Here is an 18,481-nt window from a genome sequence, read left to right on the forward strand (position 1 = left end):
CACACCAATGCAGGTTAGGTGTTAGTCAGAAATAAAGTAGCAGTCCTGGGACAAGTTTCTGAAGCTCCCAAAACCAAGACTAGAAAGCACTTGGAAAAAATGTTACTGGATCCAACAAAACAACATAACACAACACACATACACATACACAGTACTTTAAAATGAAAATTTGAGAAAGGAAGGCATAGATTATTTACATCAAACCTACATTGGCTACAGATTATAGGGGCAGGATTACCTGAAGCAGGGATGTTAGATAGTAGTTAGTGATGAGCCGTGAAATGTGAACCAATAACATAGGAGGGTCATGGGCTTCTCTGAATAGCCTTAATGAACAATCAAGTAACTTGCAGAACAACAGGTATGCTAACCCTGAGAATAAGCAGGTGGAAACAAGGGAGAACAATTAATAAATATGTCAAGAAAGGAAGATCAATGGGGTTATTGACAAATTGTAAAGTTAGGATTTATGGCCACAGGTTTCTTAATGTGTTTCAGAAGTCAGTCCAGTTCTGGAGAGGGCCAAGAAGGGTTAAAAACTCTCCCACCTTATGTGAAGGAGGAGTCAGTCTCCTGATTGGTGGAGGGTACAGAAGATGAACCCTGGCAACCATCAAACAGAAGTAAATTTGGAAGCAGCTTTGTTGTTCTCTGGTCAAAGATGCCCCCCCCCCTCTGCTTTAGCCTTACTTTACTTTCACTTAATAAAATTGTCTTAGCCAGGTGCAGTGCCGCACACCTGGAATCCCAGCAGCTGGGGAGGCTGAGGCAGAGGATCTCGGGTTTAAAGCCAGCCTCAGAAACAGGGAGGCTCTAAGCAACTCAGTGAGATCCTGTCTGTAATAAAATACAAAATAGGGCTGGGGATATGGCTCAGTGGTTGAGTGCCCCTGAGTTCAATACCCAATACCAAAAAAAAAAAAAAAAAAAAAAAAATTCTCTTACTTGGCTTTTCATGTCTGACTTTAAATTTTCTTTCATCAGGACACAAGAACCGAGGTTTAGAACTTCAGCTCTCCCCTCTCCTGTGATAGGGGAAGCTTTGGGATAGGAAGACAGCCTACAAGAGAAGCATTTGACCTTCTCTATCTCTTTTTCCCTTCCACCCACAGGACCTCTGTAATTAAATTTAGAACATCAAAATTTAGGACTTCCCCACTCTCTATACCTGAGTTTATCAATATGGTGGCCACTTGCCATGTGTCTAAATTGAGATGTGCTATAATGAATGACACTAGGGACTTTGAAAACATAGCATAAAATAAAGACTTAAAAATTCATTTATAATTCTTATCATCACTTCATGTTAAAATGATAATATTTTGGATATATTGGGTTATATAAAATTCACCAGTAAAATTAATCTTATCTGTGTATCCACCTTAGTAATGTGATTATTAGAAAATATAGAATTACCTATATGGGTCATATTTCTGGCTTACATTATTTATTTACTGGACAGCATCGTTCTATACCCTCAGTGGCTTTTTAGCCTGTGCCTTGCCACTGGACTCTTTTCTTCCCCCTTGGAGTGTGCTGTTTTCTCATGTAATTGAAGACCATCTTTGGCCTTAGTGCAGTTGCAGGCAGGGATCCTGCACATGATTTTGTTGAGGACAATGAGAGAATCATAAATTGCCATGTTGCAGCATGTGGCTGCAAAAGGCACTTTGATGCTGAGTCCATTGACCACAAGATACCCATGTCATGACCAGCACAGGAGAATAAAGCCCAAACTTCCTGTGGTCACTTCCAGGGTTATTTGTTGGTCTTAGAAAGGCGAAGGTAACTCTGAGGCCACTATGCAATTTTAAGGTGATCTTAATGGGCCCATTGTTTCTCAAGGTATTTGAATATTAATACAACAGTCTGGGACATCCTGGATGTAAATTATCTAGGGATTATCAGAGTTCCTTGAGAAAACACTGATAGGCTTTTTAATATTGTTTTCCAGGCTTTATTTGTATTTTTCAAAATTAAATAGAGAAATAATAGAACAACATTGTAACCGTTCAGTTATAATATAGATCAGTGCTGTCAGAACTTTGATGATGGGAATATCCAGTGTGGTGAAAACAAAGTGTATGTGGCTATAATATATGAATGAAATTAAATTTACATATAAATATTCACATGGGGCTAGTGGCTACATTTTGTACACTGCAGTTCTAGTTCAAGTTATCCTAAAATGTTTGTCATCATTCTAAAAGTAGGGAGACCTTGAACATTAAGAATCACTGGGGGGGCTGGGGTTGTGGCTCACTGATAGAGCGCAAGACTCTGGGTTTGATCCTCAGCACCACATAAAAATAAATAAGGTATTTTGTTCAACTGCAACTAAAAAATAAATATTAAAAAAAAAAAGAATCACTGGAAGCCAGGCACAGTGGTACATTCAGCCTCAGCAAATTAGCAAGACCCTGTCTTAGAATTAAAAATAAGCCGGGGTCAGTGGTGCACACCTGAAATGCCAGAGGCTCGGGAGGCTGAGGCATGAGGATTGCGAGTTCAAAGCCAGCCTCAGCAAAAGTGAGGTGCTAAGTAACTTAGTGAGACCCTATCTCTAAATAAAATGCAAAGTAGGGCTAGGGATGTGGCTCAGTGGTCAAGTGCCCCTGAGTTTAACCCCCGGGACCAAAAAAAAAAAGGTCGGGGAGGCTGGGGATATAGCTAGGGATGTAGCTCAGTGGTAAATGCCCTGGGTTTAATCCCCAGTCCCTCCGGCAAAAAAAAAAAAAAAAAAAAATCATTGTAATACTAACAAATATATACCATTTCCATCCTAGACTGCATTCTTTATATATCTAATTAAATTAAGATGTACTAAATTATCAAATTCATTTTTCTATGGTCCAAGATCTTGTGCCCAAATTTTTTTAATGTAATGATTAGGCTAAATGTCATTAGATGATACCCTAGGTGAAACTGATTTGATTTCCATCATGGGTAACAGGTGTACAATCCGTAAGTCCCCAACAGGGCTGCCTGCTTCTTGAGATAACAGCAAACAGCAATTGGAGTTGACAGCCAGTGATTACTTGGTAGGAGGGCAGGGAGCTAAGGTAAAGGCGCAGATCTCAAGGCTGACCTATAATGTTGTTTTCTGAATTTGTCTCAACCTCCCACTGGATTTATTCCTTACTCTGCTTCATTTCATCTTAAAATGGTCAGATTTAAACACCTGAGGCAGGCACTGAGCCTATGTTGAAAATAAAGATAATGATAATACAGTTAATGATAACAATTGCAGTACTAGTCGAATTAGTAATCATAGTAGTAGTACTTGTAGAATTTAGTTAATACTAAAGGGTTTTTTTTTGGGGGTGGTGGTAGTTTTTGTTGTTGTTTGGTGCTAGAAATTGAAATCAGGGCCTCACCCATACTAAGCAAGTCCTAACACTAAGTTTCTAACCCTTAACAATCTTAGGTGATTCTTGGTCCAGTGTATTCTCTGCCTTCCAAAAACAATGAGTGCTGTCTACACAGGTAAGTAGGCGAGGGGTCAGGATAACATAAGAGGAAATGCTCAGTGAGAAAGCAAAGACTATAATATTCTCCTGAGTGAAAGCAAGTCAGGACAGTGCAGCATACCAAAAGCCAATGTCATTTGTCCTACCAACTTGGAAACAAGAATGTGTCATATAATGTGGTAAATTAATCTAGTGAAACCCCACCTCCCCAAACCACTGCAGTTTTTTTTTTGTCAGAAATAAAAGAAGTATCTCAACTGTCCTAAAGACAAAAGCATGCAGAACTTTAGATGTTTAACTTTCATCTTTTTGTAAAAAAAAAAAAAAAAAAAGGAAATCTTTGGTAACTCACTAAATATGACTAATTTTTTCCATTTTAAGCCTTAGGTCATAGAGCGCCAGTCTGAGTAGGATGTGGGCATGCTGGTAGGAAGCCACACCTAACAACCAGAAATTTATTATGACTCAGGCCAGTTTAATTTAATGAGAATACAGTCAATGAGGAAGGAAAGAAAATAAACATACAATAAAATTATATTTATGAAACAGTTTCAAGCCTTTGAATTTAGCTAGATTAGCATTATTAATTTTTAAGCATTCAATTTTTACCCATTCTTTGTATTGTATATATTTGGGGTCAAAGAGGATCAACAACAACAACAACAACAACAAACAGAAATCCAGACCAACCTGGATGCAAGCCCACATTTGAAAATTTTGTGTCAATTTCTTTTAATAATGGAAAACATGAAAAATTTCTCTTGAATGCTATGCTTTGCCACTTCATCTCTCCATAAACTCAAACTCATCTTTCCACAAATACCCACATCCTCTCCCAGCACCTTGACTGTTCTTAATGATGGGGGCAATTTTGTCCCTAAGAGCTTGTTTGACAATGTCTGCTGACTTTTTTTTTTTTTTTTTTTCTGGTGGCAGGGATTGAACTCAGGGCCTCAAACATGCTTGGCAAGTGCTCTATCACTGAGCTACATCCTCAGTTCCCTGCAGAAATTTGTGGTTCTTTTAACTGGGTGGGAGTCCTACTGGCATCTAGTGGGTAGAGGCCAGGGATGCTGCTCAACACCCTGCCATTCTCAGGAGAGTTCCCAACAACAATGACCCACCTACCATGTCAAGGTTATGGTTAAGAATCCCTACAACATCCTGATGTGGACATTAATTTGTATTCCCAGGGCAAGAATCAGAGGTTTGAGAGACCACCTTCTGGCTCACTTGATTTTCTGTGTTTACAGCAGAACACATACTATCAAGTTAGTCAGCTAGAATTAACTCCAGGATTTGTAACTCCAGTTAGAATATCCCTTAGTGTGAAGCCACTGACTTGCTTGCAAAAATTAAAGCAACTTCCAGAAACTTAAGATTTACTGAAATAATTTGTACTCTGTGAATTGCCCTTAGTAAAAAGATCATTACTAACAAGAAACAATAAAAACAGCAGGTTCTGAGGCCTGGTGGTACACAGCTTTAAGCCCAGTGACTTGGGAGGCAGAGGCAGAAAGATCACAAATTGGAGGCCAGCCTAGTAACTTAGCAAGACTCTGTTTTGAAATAAAAATAAAGAGTTAGGGATGTAGCTTGTGGTAGAGTACCCCTGAATTCAATTGTCAGTACCATTACCAAAAAAAAAAAAAAAAAGTTGCTTAGGGTTTCATTAAGTTGCTGAGGCTGGCCTTGAACTTGTGATCATCTTGCCTCAGCTTCCCAAGATAATCAGATTCTAAGATATTTGAAACTGGAAGTCTTATTTGTCCAATTTCTGCATCATTTTAGTATACTAAACCTGACCAAGAAAGAACTTTCCACATTTACTTTAGAGGATCAATAGAAAAGTTAGCATAGTAGTATACCTGTAATCCCAGCAACTTGGGATGCTGAGGCAGGAGGATCACAAGTTCAACTCCAGCCTCAGCAATTTAGCAAGACCCTAAGCAACTTGGCAAGACCCTGTCTCAAAATTACAACATATAATCACACCAGACTGCCAATGACACCATACCTACAAATGCTTAACACAAATGATCGTTATAAAAACCAAACAAGCAATTTTGTTCTCTTTAGGAAAATGTACTCACAGGCTCGGTTCCGGCTTTTATAAGTGCAGGTGTAGAGACTGCAGGGCCTCACTGGCGTGGACCGCAGAACCTGGAAACTTCTCCATGGTGATTTGCATGGAGAAGCTTGAAGAATGACCCTCAAGCTATTCATCACCACCATCTCTAGCTGGAAATCTCTGTCAGTTTCCAAATAGTTTGCAGGAACCTCAAAACCTAGAGGAGGAGGGCAGAAGAGGAAAAGCTATGACCAATAGAGAAAGAAAAACGTGAAAACATCTAAGTTCACACCCTGAGGTGGGGGGGGAGGGCGAGGGACAATAGTTTTATTCACTTTTGTGTTTCAAACTCATTGGTTCCTCACTAAGCTGTGTCCAGATGACTGACTCATATGCCCTGCCTTTCAGGGCTGGCAAATACTTGAGGCCCAGAGAAAACATTCTCCTCATTTACATGAATAAAAAAACTGTTGGTACTGGGGATTAAACCCAGGAGTGCTTAACCACTGAGCAACATCCCCAGCCCTTTTTATTTTTTGAGATAGGGTCTTAATAAGTTGCTTAGGGTCTCACTAAGTTACTGAGGCTGCCCTCAAACTTGTGATCCTCCTGCTTCAGCCTCCCAAAATGCAGGGATTACAGGCATGCACCACTGTTCCTGGCTGGTTTCTTAAACAAACAAACAAAAAATTACTCCCTGAAATCCCAATTCATTACCCAGCATGGTATTTCCATATAGGAAGAATTCAATGATTAAAATTCCCTCCAGGCTGAATAAAAACAATCATCTGCTTTTGGATTGCTTAAAAACAACAACAACAAAGAAAGAAAGAAAGAAAGAAAGAAAGAAAGAAAGAAAGAAAGAAAGAAAGAAAGAAAGAAAGAAAGGAAAAAAAATTAAAAATAATATATCCTGCCAAAATAGTCATGGGTGGTTTTGAAATCTAAGCTTAAATACAATCTGTGACTCTTTACCCATTCTTGTTGTAATGTTAAGGCTCCAGAACATGGGAAAAACAGACAATGTTACTCTTGAACTGTCACTCTGCACCTCTCGCAGTAAAAATCTCAGAAGATGATGCTTTGCAAGGTATCCAACATGGGGTTCTGAAATTATGGTAATATTAACTTTGAACACTTTTCGCCTACCAGCCCTGTACCCCTGCTCCATTATTGCTTCATCCACTTTTCCTGCAAAATCCTGTCCCAAGTGAATAAACAAGTTCTGAAATTGAAAACAAACACTTCTCTTGGTTCCCTATTCATTCCACTATAGATTTTTTGAGTGTTTTGTATGATTACTTGGGATGCCTCCAGACAGCTGTTGGGGACATGACTGATGTTGAGTGACCATGACTGGTACGACTGCATAGACCTGGCCCCATTGAGCTCCTAGCCCCTTTGAGTCCATTTGTTCTCCTGCTTGCCCACCAGCCAGGTGGACTTCAGTTTCTCCAGCTCCTTAGGCCCTCTGCAGCAGGTGAAGATGGTCTTCTTTCCCTGGGACACTCTCCTTACCTCTGTGTCTGGTTGATTCCTTCAGATTACCGACTCTAGAGCCACTTGCTTTAAACTTTCCCCCAACCATATGCTCCCCAGGTTAACCCGGCACAGGCACTCTTCTGCAGCAGAGTGCTTACTGCAGTTCAATTAAGTACCTGATTGGGAAGGCAGACTGCGACCCATCCTCCCCAGCACCTAAGCTCCATAGTGAGAGGGGTGGTGTCTCTTAGAGACACAGCATCTTAGCTTCATTTCTTAGGGACACAGTTCCTGATACACAATGGGTATTCGGGGAGTGCAAGATGAGGGATCTGAGTAGGCTCCTTTGGTGATGGGGAAGATGTTGATTCTAATTTCAAGAATAGAGAACTGTGATGTGACTACCCGCATGTTTGGGGACAGTACTAAAGGTCTTTCATTTTTTCAATTGGTACCATTACCCATTTGTAGGGTTGTTTTTATTTTGTTTTGCTTTACCTTGTATTTTTCTTTATTGCAATACTGGGGATCCCAGGGCCTCTAATATGGCAAATGCTCTACCACTGAGTTATACGCTCAGCCCACATGAGTTGCTTGCATCATTATTATAATCATTATTATTATTATTATTATTAGGTACTGGTGACTGAACCCAGGGACACTCTACCACTGAGTGACTGACACCCACAGCACATTTTATTTTTTTTATTTTGAGACAGAGTCTCACTAAGTTGCTGAAGCTGGCCTCAAACTTGTGATCCTCCCGCAGAGTCTCTGGGATCATAGGTGTGTGCCACCACATCCCGCTTGTATTTTTTTTTTTTTTTTGAGGAAGTTACTTTGGATTGAACACTCAGGGACACTCAATCACTGAGCCACATCCCTAGCCCTATTTTGTATTTTATTTAGAGACAGGGTCTCACTGAGTTGCTTAGGGCCTCACTTTTGCTGAGGCTGGCTTTGAACCCAGACCTCCTGTTTCAGCCTCCTGAGCCACTGGGATTATAGGTTTGCACCACCACACCTGGCCCAGCTTGGATTTTTTATATGCTTTTAAATACTGTTCTTTAAGAGGAGAGTCTCATATTTCTACTTATAGGATCTGAAGGACTCACAAAGTCCTGTTTGATCTAAAAGAAGAACCTACCTGTCTATAAACCTATCCTAGTCTCTCAAGGATGGGAATTCTCTCAGTGCACATTTTCACTTCAACATTTATTATCATTTCATTTGTTCTAGCACTGTGTTGGATGCTGTGAGTCTAAGATGACGAAAGTCATAAAAAGGACACACTATAATGTGATGAATCTAAAAAACATGATGCCAAAGTAAAAGAAGCCACATACAAGGGATGTTATTAATTTCTGGCACCACTACTGCTACTGACTAAATAAGAATTAAAGACTATGCTATCATCATCTGCTTTTGTCACATAAAGAAATTAAAGCGAACAAACTCATTTTTAAAAGAGATGGCTTTGTCTGTGTCCCTGTACCTCAAAGGGAATCTGTGCCAAAATGGAAGACACTTGGAACTATAAACCAATATGAAATGCAGAACCTCTGTTGAGTCTTGAGTGTTTTGAAGATTGAAAAGTCTTGCTCAGCATGGGTGTCCACCAAAAGACAATCTAAAACCATCTGTGCGTCACAATTGAGACCAATCAGGGAGTTTTCTATCAGCTGTAAAGTTAAATGCATTGTCTTGGGGAAAAAAAAAAAAGCACATGAAATGCTTAGGGGAAATCTGCAGAGACAGAAGACAGACTGGAGGTTGCTAGGGGGAGAGTGAAAGGGGAAACGGGCAGTGACTGCTGAGCGGGCTCCAGGTTTCTTTTTGGGGTGATGAAAATGTTTTGGAACTAGATAGAAGAGGTGGTTGCACAACACTTATGATTACTAAATGCCACTGAATTCTTCACTTAAGTGAGGTTTTTTTTTTTTTTTTTTTTTTTTTTTGGTACCAGGGGCACTTAACCACTGAGCACATCCTCAGCCCTTTTTTAATTTTACTTAGAGACAGGGTATTGCCGAGTTGCTTAGGGCCTTGCAAAGTTGCTGAAGCTGGCTTTTAACTCGTGATTCTCTTGTCTCAGTTTCCCGAGCCGCTAGGATTATAGCTGTGCACGACCACGCCCAGCAAGAGAGGTTCATTTTACATTAAATTTCACATCAATAATGTCCTTATTTTTAAAGAAGATGAATAAGGAAAACACAGTAAATGAGTTCATAGATTCTGCCTTCTCCTGTCAAAAGGAGGACTCTCAGAAGTTTGGCCTGGACTTGGGGGATGGGGAGCCAAGGCACAAGAGCAACTCAGGGGACACTAAAGACGCAGTTGGTATACAGACTTGAATTTTTCTTTCTGAGTGTAAAATTAAAAAACAAAACCCCACATCACGATCCCCATCAATGCTGAGCAAGGAGTCAAACAGTGTGATTCCATCTTCCTCTCTCTTTATGCACATCCCTATTTTTAATTGCCTGTGACCTGACTGACTCTTTTCTGTATTGCTGTTTGACCCTGCTCCTTCTGAGCTAGAAAGGAAAAGACTCCACCTGAGTGGAAGGAGAAAATTACCCCATAAGCCACATCCAATGAAAACAGAAAGGAGAATTACTTCCTATTGCTAGACTCCAAGGAACAATTGAGGGCTCCAGGCAGAACTCAAACTGGCTCCCATCAAGCCATCTTCCCAGACCAGAATTGGACCAATCTTTTGGCCTGGTCCTACGCACTTTGAGTATGCATCAGTTTGCCAACGAACACGCTGGACTCAAGGTGGAGATTTGCAGCCTTCACAAGATTGGAAGGACATTTGCGAATCTCTTGGAGGTTCCTCTCCTCCAGGACTAACTCTGCCTGGAGTCTGCAGACCAGTGACATCTAAAGTGTGTGTACATTGCCTAAAAAAAGGTGTTTGAACTTCACTACCCATTAAGATCAGTTTTGCCTATAGTTTTATTTGTGTGTTTGTGGATAAACACGTTGGGAGGAAGTATGTATGTCAAAATGTACCATATTCAAGATATGCAAAAGTTTGACTCGGGACTTCAAACACATCTCATAATAAACATTCATGAGATTATCTTGATAGTATCATTTTTCTTCTTGCTTTTTGGTACCAGGGATTGAACTCACAGGTGCTTAACCATTGAGCCGCATCCCTAACCCATTTTTTATCTTGAGATGGGATCTCACAAAGTTGCTTAAGGCCTTACTAAATTGCTGAGGCTGGCTTTGAACTCAAGATCCTTCTGCCTCACCTCCAGAGTCGCTGGGATTACAGGCATGGGCCACTATGTCTTGATAGTATCTTGAGACAAATAATGGCACCTTGTTTTCAAATACCTCCCTTAACTGAATTAACTGAGCAGCCTTACAGAACAATAATTTATTGATTACCTCAATTCAGAATATGATTCTGCTTTCTTTCTCTTAATTTTCTCTTATGGAAAATTTCAAACTAATACAAATACTATTTGCCTTCCATATTTATGGATTTGGTCAACTGCAGATTGAAAATATTTGAAAAAATTTGTATTTATATTGAACACATACATACCTTTTTCCTTATTATTTCTCCCTAAAAATATAGTATAATAGCTGTGGACATAGCATTTATATTGTATTAGGTGTTATAAGTAATCTACAGGCCATCTAAATTTATTTTTTACTGATACATAAAAACATAAAAATTGGACATATTTATGAGGTTCCATTGTGACTATGCCATTTTATATGAATATCTTGAGCTTCTGAGGATTTTGGTATCTGAAGGGGTTCTAGAATCAATCTTCCATGGACATTGAGAGATAACAGTAGAGTGAGAATACTATACTAAAACCATCCATGCACCCATTATTCCTTTTCAACAATTACCTGTTCATAGACAATCATGTTTTATTTTACTTCCTCTTTGCTTTCCCTCCCTGGGTTATTTTGAAGCAAGTCTCAGCATATCTGTATTAACTTATCCATGATTATATTTCTCATAGGAAAATATCCCCCTAATGCACAGTTTCTTCTCCATAAAGATTATCTTATAAGACAGCCTCTGGTAGTAATTTATTACAGAATATGAAAACTTTGAATTTTTTTCAAAATTCAAAAATAGTCAAAGCCCAGTAACACTATAGACTTTCTTGGCTTCAACCTGACCCTTAACGTAAAGTCTTCACTTCTTTCTTGGGATTACTATCTTCATCTCAGATGAGAGTTCAAATGATGAACTTTAGGTTCTAACTTGAAAGTCTATGTTTAGATGAAAGTGCATAATTTATAACTGCAGTATGGCAGAATAAAAGGATCATATGAACTGAAGTGTTTAAGATTAAAGCATAATACACACCCTTGAACTTATGCAAGAATCTACAACCAGAAGAACAGAAAAATATTTATTTAGTAACATGGTAAGAAGTTGACTCTGTGACTTCAAATAATGCAAGCTATCAGAAAGTTCTTGGAAAAAGCAGTGAAGGGTAAGATAAATGCAAGTTATTATTATTCAATGCCAAAATGCCACCATGCTATAAATGCCAAAACTAAGAAAATAGAAAGCAGTTTTGAATGACTTTGAATATCATTTTAAGCCAATAACTTCAAACAACTGCCACTAATCAGAATTTAGTTGATTTAACACTAAAATGAAAATTGAAAACCTGACAAGAGATATAGGGAAGAGGTGCCTCAGCTTTGTGCTTCTCTTCCATTGATGTTCAATCCTGAATCAAAGCAATAATCAATGATTATCTTATGTACAGCATTGTACTGGTGTAAATAAATATGAAATAAGCCATGCCCTTCCCCTCTCTCCAAAGCTTGTAATCTACATGCAAAAACTATTTAAGCAAATAACTGCTCTTTTTTTTTTACTTTCTTTAAAACTGTGGTAAAATGTACATAATACTTATCATTTTAATCAATTGTAATTAGACATATTCATCAGTCTTAAATACATTCACAATGTATTTAATTAATGTCGTCACCATCTATACTTAGAATGTTTTCATTACCCCCAACATAAACTCTGTCCTCATTAAATAATAATGCCTCCTCTCCTTCCTTGGGTTCTCTATTCTATTATATGTCTTTGTGTTGCTGATTCTAGGTATCTCACACTAAGTGGAATGATATAAATATTGTCTATGACTGGCTTATTTTAGTTAGCAAAATTAAACAGATATTTCTTAATCAAAGCTGGATGTGATGACAGTCTCAATTTAGTGCAGTGAGGATATAAAGAGTAGAGGCTTTGTGGGTAGAAAGGATAGTAGAATGAATCAGATGTTATTACCCTATGTACATATATGATTATACAACTGGTACAACTCTATGTCATGTACAACCAGAAGAATGAGAAGTTACACTTTGTTTATGTATGACATGTCAAAATGCATTCTACTCTAATGTATAACTAATGAGAACAATTTTTAAAAAGAGTAGAGGCTTGAAGTAGGGGTGGCATCTGAGACACTTTCAAGGGGCAAAGGCAGAGGGATAGATGAGATACTTCTGGAATGATGAGGAGGACATGGTAGGGTGATTAGACATCAAGCCTGAAGAGGACAATGGAGGTGGAACTAAGCGGAATTTAGAATTATTAAAGGAACAATTCCAGAGTCAGAGGGATCTGGGCAAACAAGTGAAAAAGACTCTTTTCTTTTTTTATAATCTAGTAATTTTCAGGAAGCTAATGGCAGGTACAATGTACACTCAACAGAAGGGAGGTACCGGCTCAGCCTTCAGAAGAAAGGTTGTGATAAGCAAGGCCAAGGGCATGCTAACTGGCCATGAAAGCTGATCAAACAGATGAGTGGGCACACATGTGGCCAGAGCACAGGGTGCTCCACTAGAAGCTGTTTGGAGGTTTTAGGCCTATTAGCCTGACTCTCAGAGGAAGTGTGAGTAAATGACCTTCGGCTCCGCCCGACAGACAGTCATCAAGAAAGCATTGAGGGAAGGCTGAGCTGGCCCCACAAGCTGGGATGAACACTAGAGTTGTGCTCATGCCTTGGGGACTGACCCCCATTCAGCACTCATGCTGTCTGCAAATAATGCCAAGGCTGGTGGCTGATGACATGTGGCCTAGAAGTGTATTGGCTCTTTACGGATAGGAGGAAAAGGCTCCTGAGTGCTTGACATCACTTTCCCTCGCTCAGTCATTCTTTACAAAGCCCATCACCAAGTGGTGGCCTGCATGTAGTGGTCTGGAAGTCTGGACCTCTGTCCGCTGACCTCACTGCAGGGGACCCTACTTCTGCCGACTTGCTTTTACACCCTGTTGACCAAACAAAAGAAAAACAAATTCCCAAACCTGTCTGCTATCACCATTCCAAGTCTGCTGTTAATATTTGTCAATGCGTTAGCTGAGTAGGTGCCCAAAGGATGCATTGGAAAGTGAGTCTGGGTGAGGATTTGAGATAAATTTGGGGAATATGAGTTTCCAAGAGGCTGGAAGGCTTTCAAATATTATTCCATGTGTGTAGGAGGAAGAAATGATCATTTCTGATGATTGACAGCAGAGCACTGAACAGATAGGAGAGGGAAAGAGTAGAGCTACAAGTCAAGAAGCAGGGGATTCTTTGAATCATCCTCCATAAATCCATCACTTTTTTTTGTTATACATATACAAGGGCATTCAACCAGTGAGCCACAACTTCAGCCCTTTTTATTTTTTATTTAGAGACGGGGTCTCACTAAGTTGCTTAAGGCTTTGCTAAGTTGCTGAAGCTGGCTTTGAACTCAAGATCCTCCTGACTCAGCTTCTTGAGCTGCCAGTTGTGTACTACCAAGGCCCGCTATTACTCTTTTATTCTTTCTTTCTTCAAGATATTAATTGAACATCTACTAAATGTCAGACACTTGTCTAGGCTCCTTGGGGAAAAAAAGAAAATCTTAACTCTATGAAACTTATCTTCTAGTCAGGAGATACAGACAATTAACAACAAATGTAATAAATAAGCCACTTGTAGAGACAATTAGAACATATTCAAAGAAAAGTAGCAGAATCTGGAGTACCATTGGGGAGAGAGGCATTGTATTTGGCCCCATCAAAAAAGTAAAATTTGGGGCTGGGATTGTGGCTCAGGGGTAGAGCGCTCAGCTAGCATGCATGGGGCCCTGGGTTCGATCCTCAGCATTACATAAAAATAAATGAATGGAATAAAGGTATTGTGTCCAACTACAACTCAAAAATAAATATTAAAAAAGTAAAATTTGATCAAAGGACTGAAAGAGGTAGAGAATTACATGGCCATCTAGAAGAAGGACCATTCCAGGCAGGGGACAATGCTCATGCCAAGACCCTGAAGTGCGCTGGACATGGTGGTACACCTGGCTATGTTGTTGACATTTTTGACTAGATGATTCTTGGTTGTGACAGGTGTTCTGTTCTGCATTACAGGGTATTTAGCAGCATCCCTACTGACTACATCCGTTAGATGCCACTAGATGCACTCTACACTAGAGTGTGACAACAAAAAAATGACTCCAGCCAGGTGCAGTGGCACATGCCAGTAATCTCAGTTACCAGGGAGGCTGAAGCAGGAGAATGGCAAATTCAAGGGCATCCTTGGCAATTTAGCAAGATCCTATCTCAAAGTAAAAAAATAAAAAGGACTGCTGAAGGGAAAAATGTCTCCTGAGAATTTGGTGAGAGAGGTTGCCCTGGGTTGAGAACTACTGCTTGAAGTGAAATGGGGATAATTTAGAGATTTTTGAACAGAAGAGTAACACTCTGATTTACATTTTTAAAAAGATCAACTCAGTATGACCTATTAAAAATCGCCTTGGGGGGGGAGGGCTTGGGGTGGAGCACTTGCCTAGCATGTGCAAGGCCCTAGGTTTGACCTGAGTATGCAAAACAAAATAAAACAAAAACATCACCTAGGGTAGTGGAGTGGCGACAGAAAGGAAAAAAGCAGAAAGAGTGTTTAGGATAATTCAGAAACTTGAACTAAGTGGAGGTGGTAAGAAGTAGTTAGATTTTGGATATATCTTATAGATATAGCCTATAAGATATGAAAGAAAGTAGTTAAGGATTATGGTGAGATTCTTGGCCTAAGCAACTGGAAAGATAGAGTTTCCATGAACTGAGATAGGGAAGACTGTGAGTGGAATAGGTTTTGAATGAGAAACCAGGAGACCAGGTTTGGTCATCCAGAGTTTGAAATGAAATTCCAAGAATCCAAGTGACAGAATATGAAGCACTGAACTGGGCAGCGATGGTAGAGATGGGCAAGATACATTGTGCTCAAGAGAAAGCCAGTTTGCATAGTGGTGCACGCCTGTAATCCCAGCTGCTGGGGAAGCTGAGACAGGAGGATCTTGAGTTCAAAGCCAGCCTCAGCAACAGTGAAGTACTAAGCAACTTAGTGAGACCCTGTCTAAATAAAATACAAAATAGGGCTGGGGATGCGGCTCAGTGGTAGAGTGCCCTTGAGTTCAATCCCTGGTACGCCCCCTGCCCCCCCACCAAAAAAAGAGAAAAAAGCCAGTTTGATTTTTTAAAAAAAGTAGGGCTTGGCACCCAACAAAGAAGTGGAAGAAAATCTTTATGATTTTATGACTGGAGCAATGCTGACAGAATGAGGATGAATTCCTGAAGAAAGAGACAGAACCTAGCATGAGAAAGAGGAAAAGAAAAGACAGTAGTTGCACCACTTATCATACTGGATTTGAGATGCCCAATGGTCCAGGCAAGAGGAAAGGTCTGGGAGTTGATGAACTCTGGTGCTCAGGAATGATTACATAGCTAGAAAGAAACAAAAGGAATAATTCCTCCCTCCCAGAGTTACAGATGTTCTGAGAGAGACAGACAAAAAGAAGCAATTAAGGATGTCAATAGACTAAGAAGGAACAAAGATATCCAAGAAAGGAACAGGGCATTGGAGGTCAGAGGTGAATAAGGTTCTTGGAAAATCCAAATAAACAGAAACTCAGTTTAGCTAATGCTAGGTTCGGTTCCAAACCTATGACAATACACAAGGTGTTTTAATGTTCAGGTCCCAAGACCAATCCCTTCTGTTAATTTAAAAGTAAGAATTTATTGAGAGTCAATTATTCAAAACTTACTCACTGAAGTCATAATGTTCAAGCTTGTGGAATCATAAATAATGTTTACTAGACATAGCACATAACAACGAACTGCTATCATACATTACCATAGTTCGTGAAAAATCTGTGCTTAAGTTTATACATGGGCTCAATAGGCCTCAGAGAAGCCAAGCTTTCTGTACCCTTTGCTATCACTGATTATTTATTTCTATCTTTGGATTTGATCAATGTGTTCCTTCTACAATGTTTTACAGACTTAGAAATATATGGAAAAATCAGAGAATCTGAAAGTCCTTAAAGAATCATTCATAAATTGTGTGTTTGTTATATGACAAGTGTTTTGAACTCTTTTTGATTAAACTACTTATATCTATGCAAAATGGGCAGCAAAAAAGAGACATGTACTCTCCCTAAAGGTTACAATAACACTGAAAGAAATTACTTGATCCTCATCAGATTGACCCTTCGTTTTCTCACCTCCCAATATCAAAAGGAAGCAGGCCTTTTGCAATTCCCTAAATCTAAAGTTGAGACGAATTTGCCATGTCTTGACTGAGATAGCTTAGCTTCCTCCTCTCACCCACTTCTTTCCTTGGAGCATGATCCCAATCTGAGATAGTCAAAGGTTTCAAAATACATGTCTAATAATTTCTCTGTATGTTACAACTAACTGTGGCCAATGAGATGAAATACGTTTTCCTTTTCTATTAGATTTCCAAAACCCTCATGTTCACTCATTTACTCACAATTCACTCAAACTTTATTGTGTTCCAATTGTGAGTGGTCACAGCCTCTTGCCTGGCTTCAGGGAGAACAGGGCAGAAGTGTACTGGCACAGAGAACTGTACCCTTGCTGCTTTTGGCCTTCCAGTGCTTTCCAGTCCAGGTACTTATTAAAAATTATCTGAGTAAAGGAGGAAAGTTCTACAAAGAGATGAAAGGTTTTTCCATTTCCAACAGATCCGCAAATAGTGGCCACTCTGAGGAATGTTCCGGGACAGCTCAGGGGGCTGGACCCCTCCTCTCTCACTGGAGAAACAGGGCAGCTTCTCTCTATTTCCCAGCAAACTTTTTTAAACAGCAGAGCAGAGATGGCCAGATTATCAGAAAGGAAGAAGAAGCAGAAAGCAATGTGGTTTTCAGTTGCTCAGAAAGAATAAGTTTTATCCAAACTAAGATGTATTCACTAACTCACCATATTTCTCAAACTTTCCCAGAGAAAATTCACAAGAGGGGAGGGCATTGGCATTAATATTAACAAGTTGCCACCAGCCTCAGTGCAGAAGCATTTAACAACAAATGCAGTTTAAAAAACAATATCTCAGCCACCAACAAGGTTTGCATTTTGGAGGTTCCTCTCCTCCAGGTCTAGGATGTCACACACACACACACACACACACACACACACACACACACACAAGTCCAGAAGAAAGAATTGCGAGTGTAGAAGGCTCAGGTTTCTCGACTGACACAGCTATGATGCTGATCTCCTGCTCTGGGGGCGGCTGCAATTCTGTTCACAGCTCTTGGCAGAGTGGGGGTGGGGGTGGGGAAGAAATACAATGAAGAGCCAAATGAGTTCTAGCTTATGGCGCCTCGGTTTCTGGAACTGCAACCTCAGATTTGTAGCCTTTATCCTCGTCTCCGGCTATTTTATAATAGGCTGTACTTTCTTAAGTTATTCAGATTCAACCAACTCTGGCAACTTGCCCTCCTTAAGGAATTGCCCTCCGTCCCCAACAAATGCTCTGGGACAGGTGTTCACTCGTCAAGTGCAAAAAAACCCTAAGGGAGGTTTGGCCGTCTAGTGACCCATGGTGAAGGAAGAGGGCTGGGGTGGAGAGGACTGCCCAGTTAGGCCCTCCTGGTCCGGCGCACCTCAGGGGATCGCAGAAAATACTCGTAGGACCAACAGCTGTCCCAGCCCGGAGACGTCTAGTAGCGGGGCGGAGGGTCGGGGGGAGCGTCACGGCCTTCTCTGGGTCTGCCTGTCCCCGCTCTGGCCCCTACTCGACTCGGCCGCCCATCCTTACCTGAATGGTTCCTTACAGCACTAACCTCTTAGCTCGCTCGCCTCTCAGGACCCGGGACCCACAAACTGGGCTGTCATAGCCTCGCCCACTTGTAGCTTGCCACGCCCCAGACGCTCGGGCCACGCCCCTTCATCGAGGCCACACCCCCTCCAAACTTTAGCGTCCCGCTACTTCCCCACGTACCGCTCTGGCCACGCCCCACCAGACTGTGCCAGCCCCTGCCCTCCGCCCTGGCCACACCCCCTCCCACTTTGCCAAAGCCCCTTCGCTCTGGGCCTCGAGCCTTGCCTCTGAGCTCCGCTCTGACCCCACCTCTACCTTTCCCACAGGACCAACCCCACCTCTTTCCCTCTGCCTACCGCTAGCGG

At 40.6% G+C, this 18,481-nt stretch overlaps 1 protein-coding gene across 2 annotated transcripts in view; it reads right to left on the reverse strand.

Moving 5' to 3' along the window:
- The window catches only part of Ca5b (carbonic anhydrase 5B), a 45,741-nt gene extending 27,472 nt beyond the window's left edge, over positions 1-18,269 (reverse strand). Inside the window, exons 1-2 of one of the 2 annotated variants that reach the window (XM_005315997.5) lie at positions 18,139-18,269; positions 5,564-5,758 (exon numbers count right to left, since the gene is read on the reverse strand). In XM_005315997.5, coding sequence (XP_005316054.1) covers positions 5,564-5,705 — 142 coding nt within the window. In that variant the 5' untranslated portion in view covers positions 5,706-5,758; positions 18,139-18,269. The other variant, XM_021722887.3, reaches the window with a different exon arrangement.
- Positions 18,270-18,481: the final 212 nt, after the last annotated feature.

Source organism: Ictidomys tridecemlineatus, chromosome X (genome assembly GCF_052094955.1).
Source record: "Ictidomys tridecemlineatus isolate mIctTri1 chromosome X, mIctTri1.hap1, whole genome shotgun sequence".
Classification (NCBI taxonomy): domain Eukaryota; kingdom Metazoa; phylum Chordata; class Mammalia; order Rodentia; family Sciuridae; genus Ictidomys; species Ictidomys tridecemlineatus.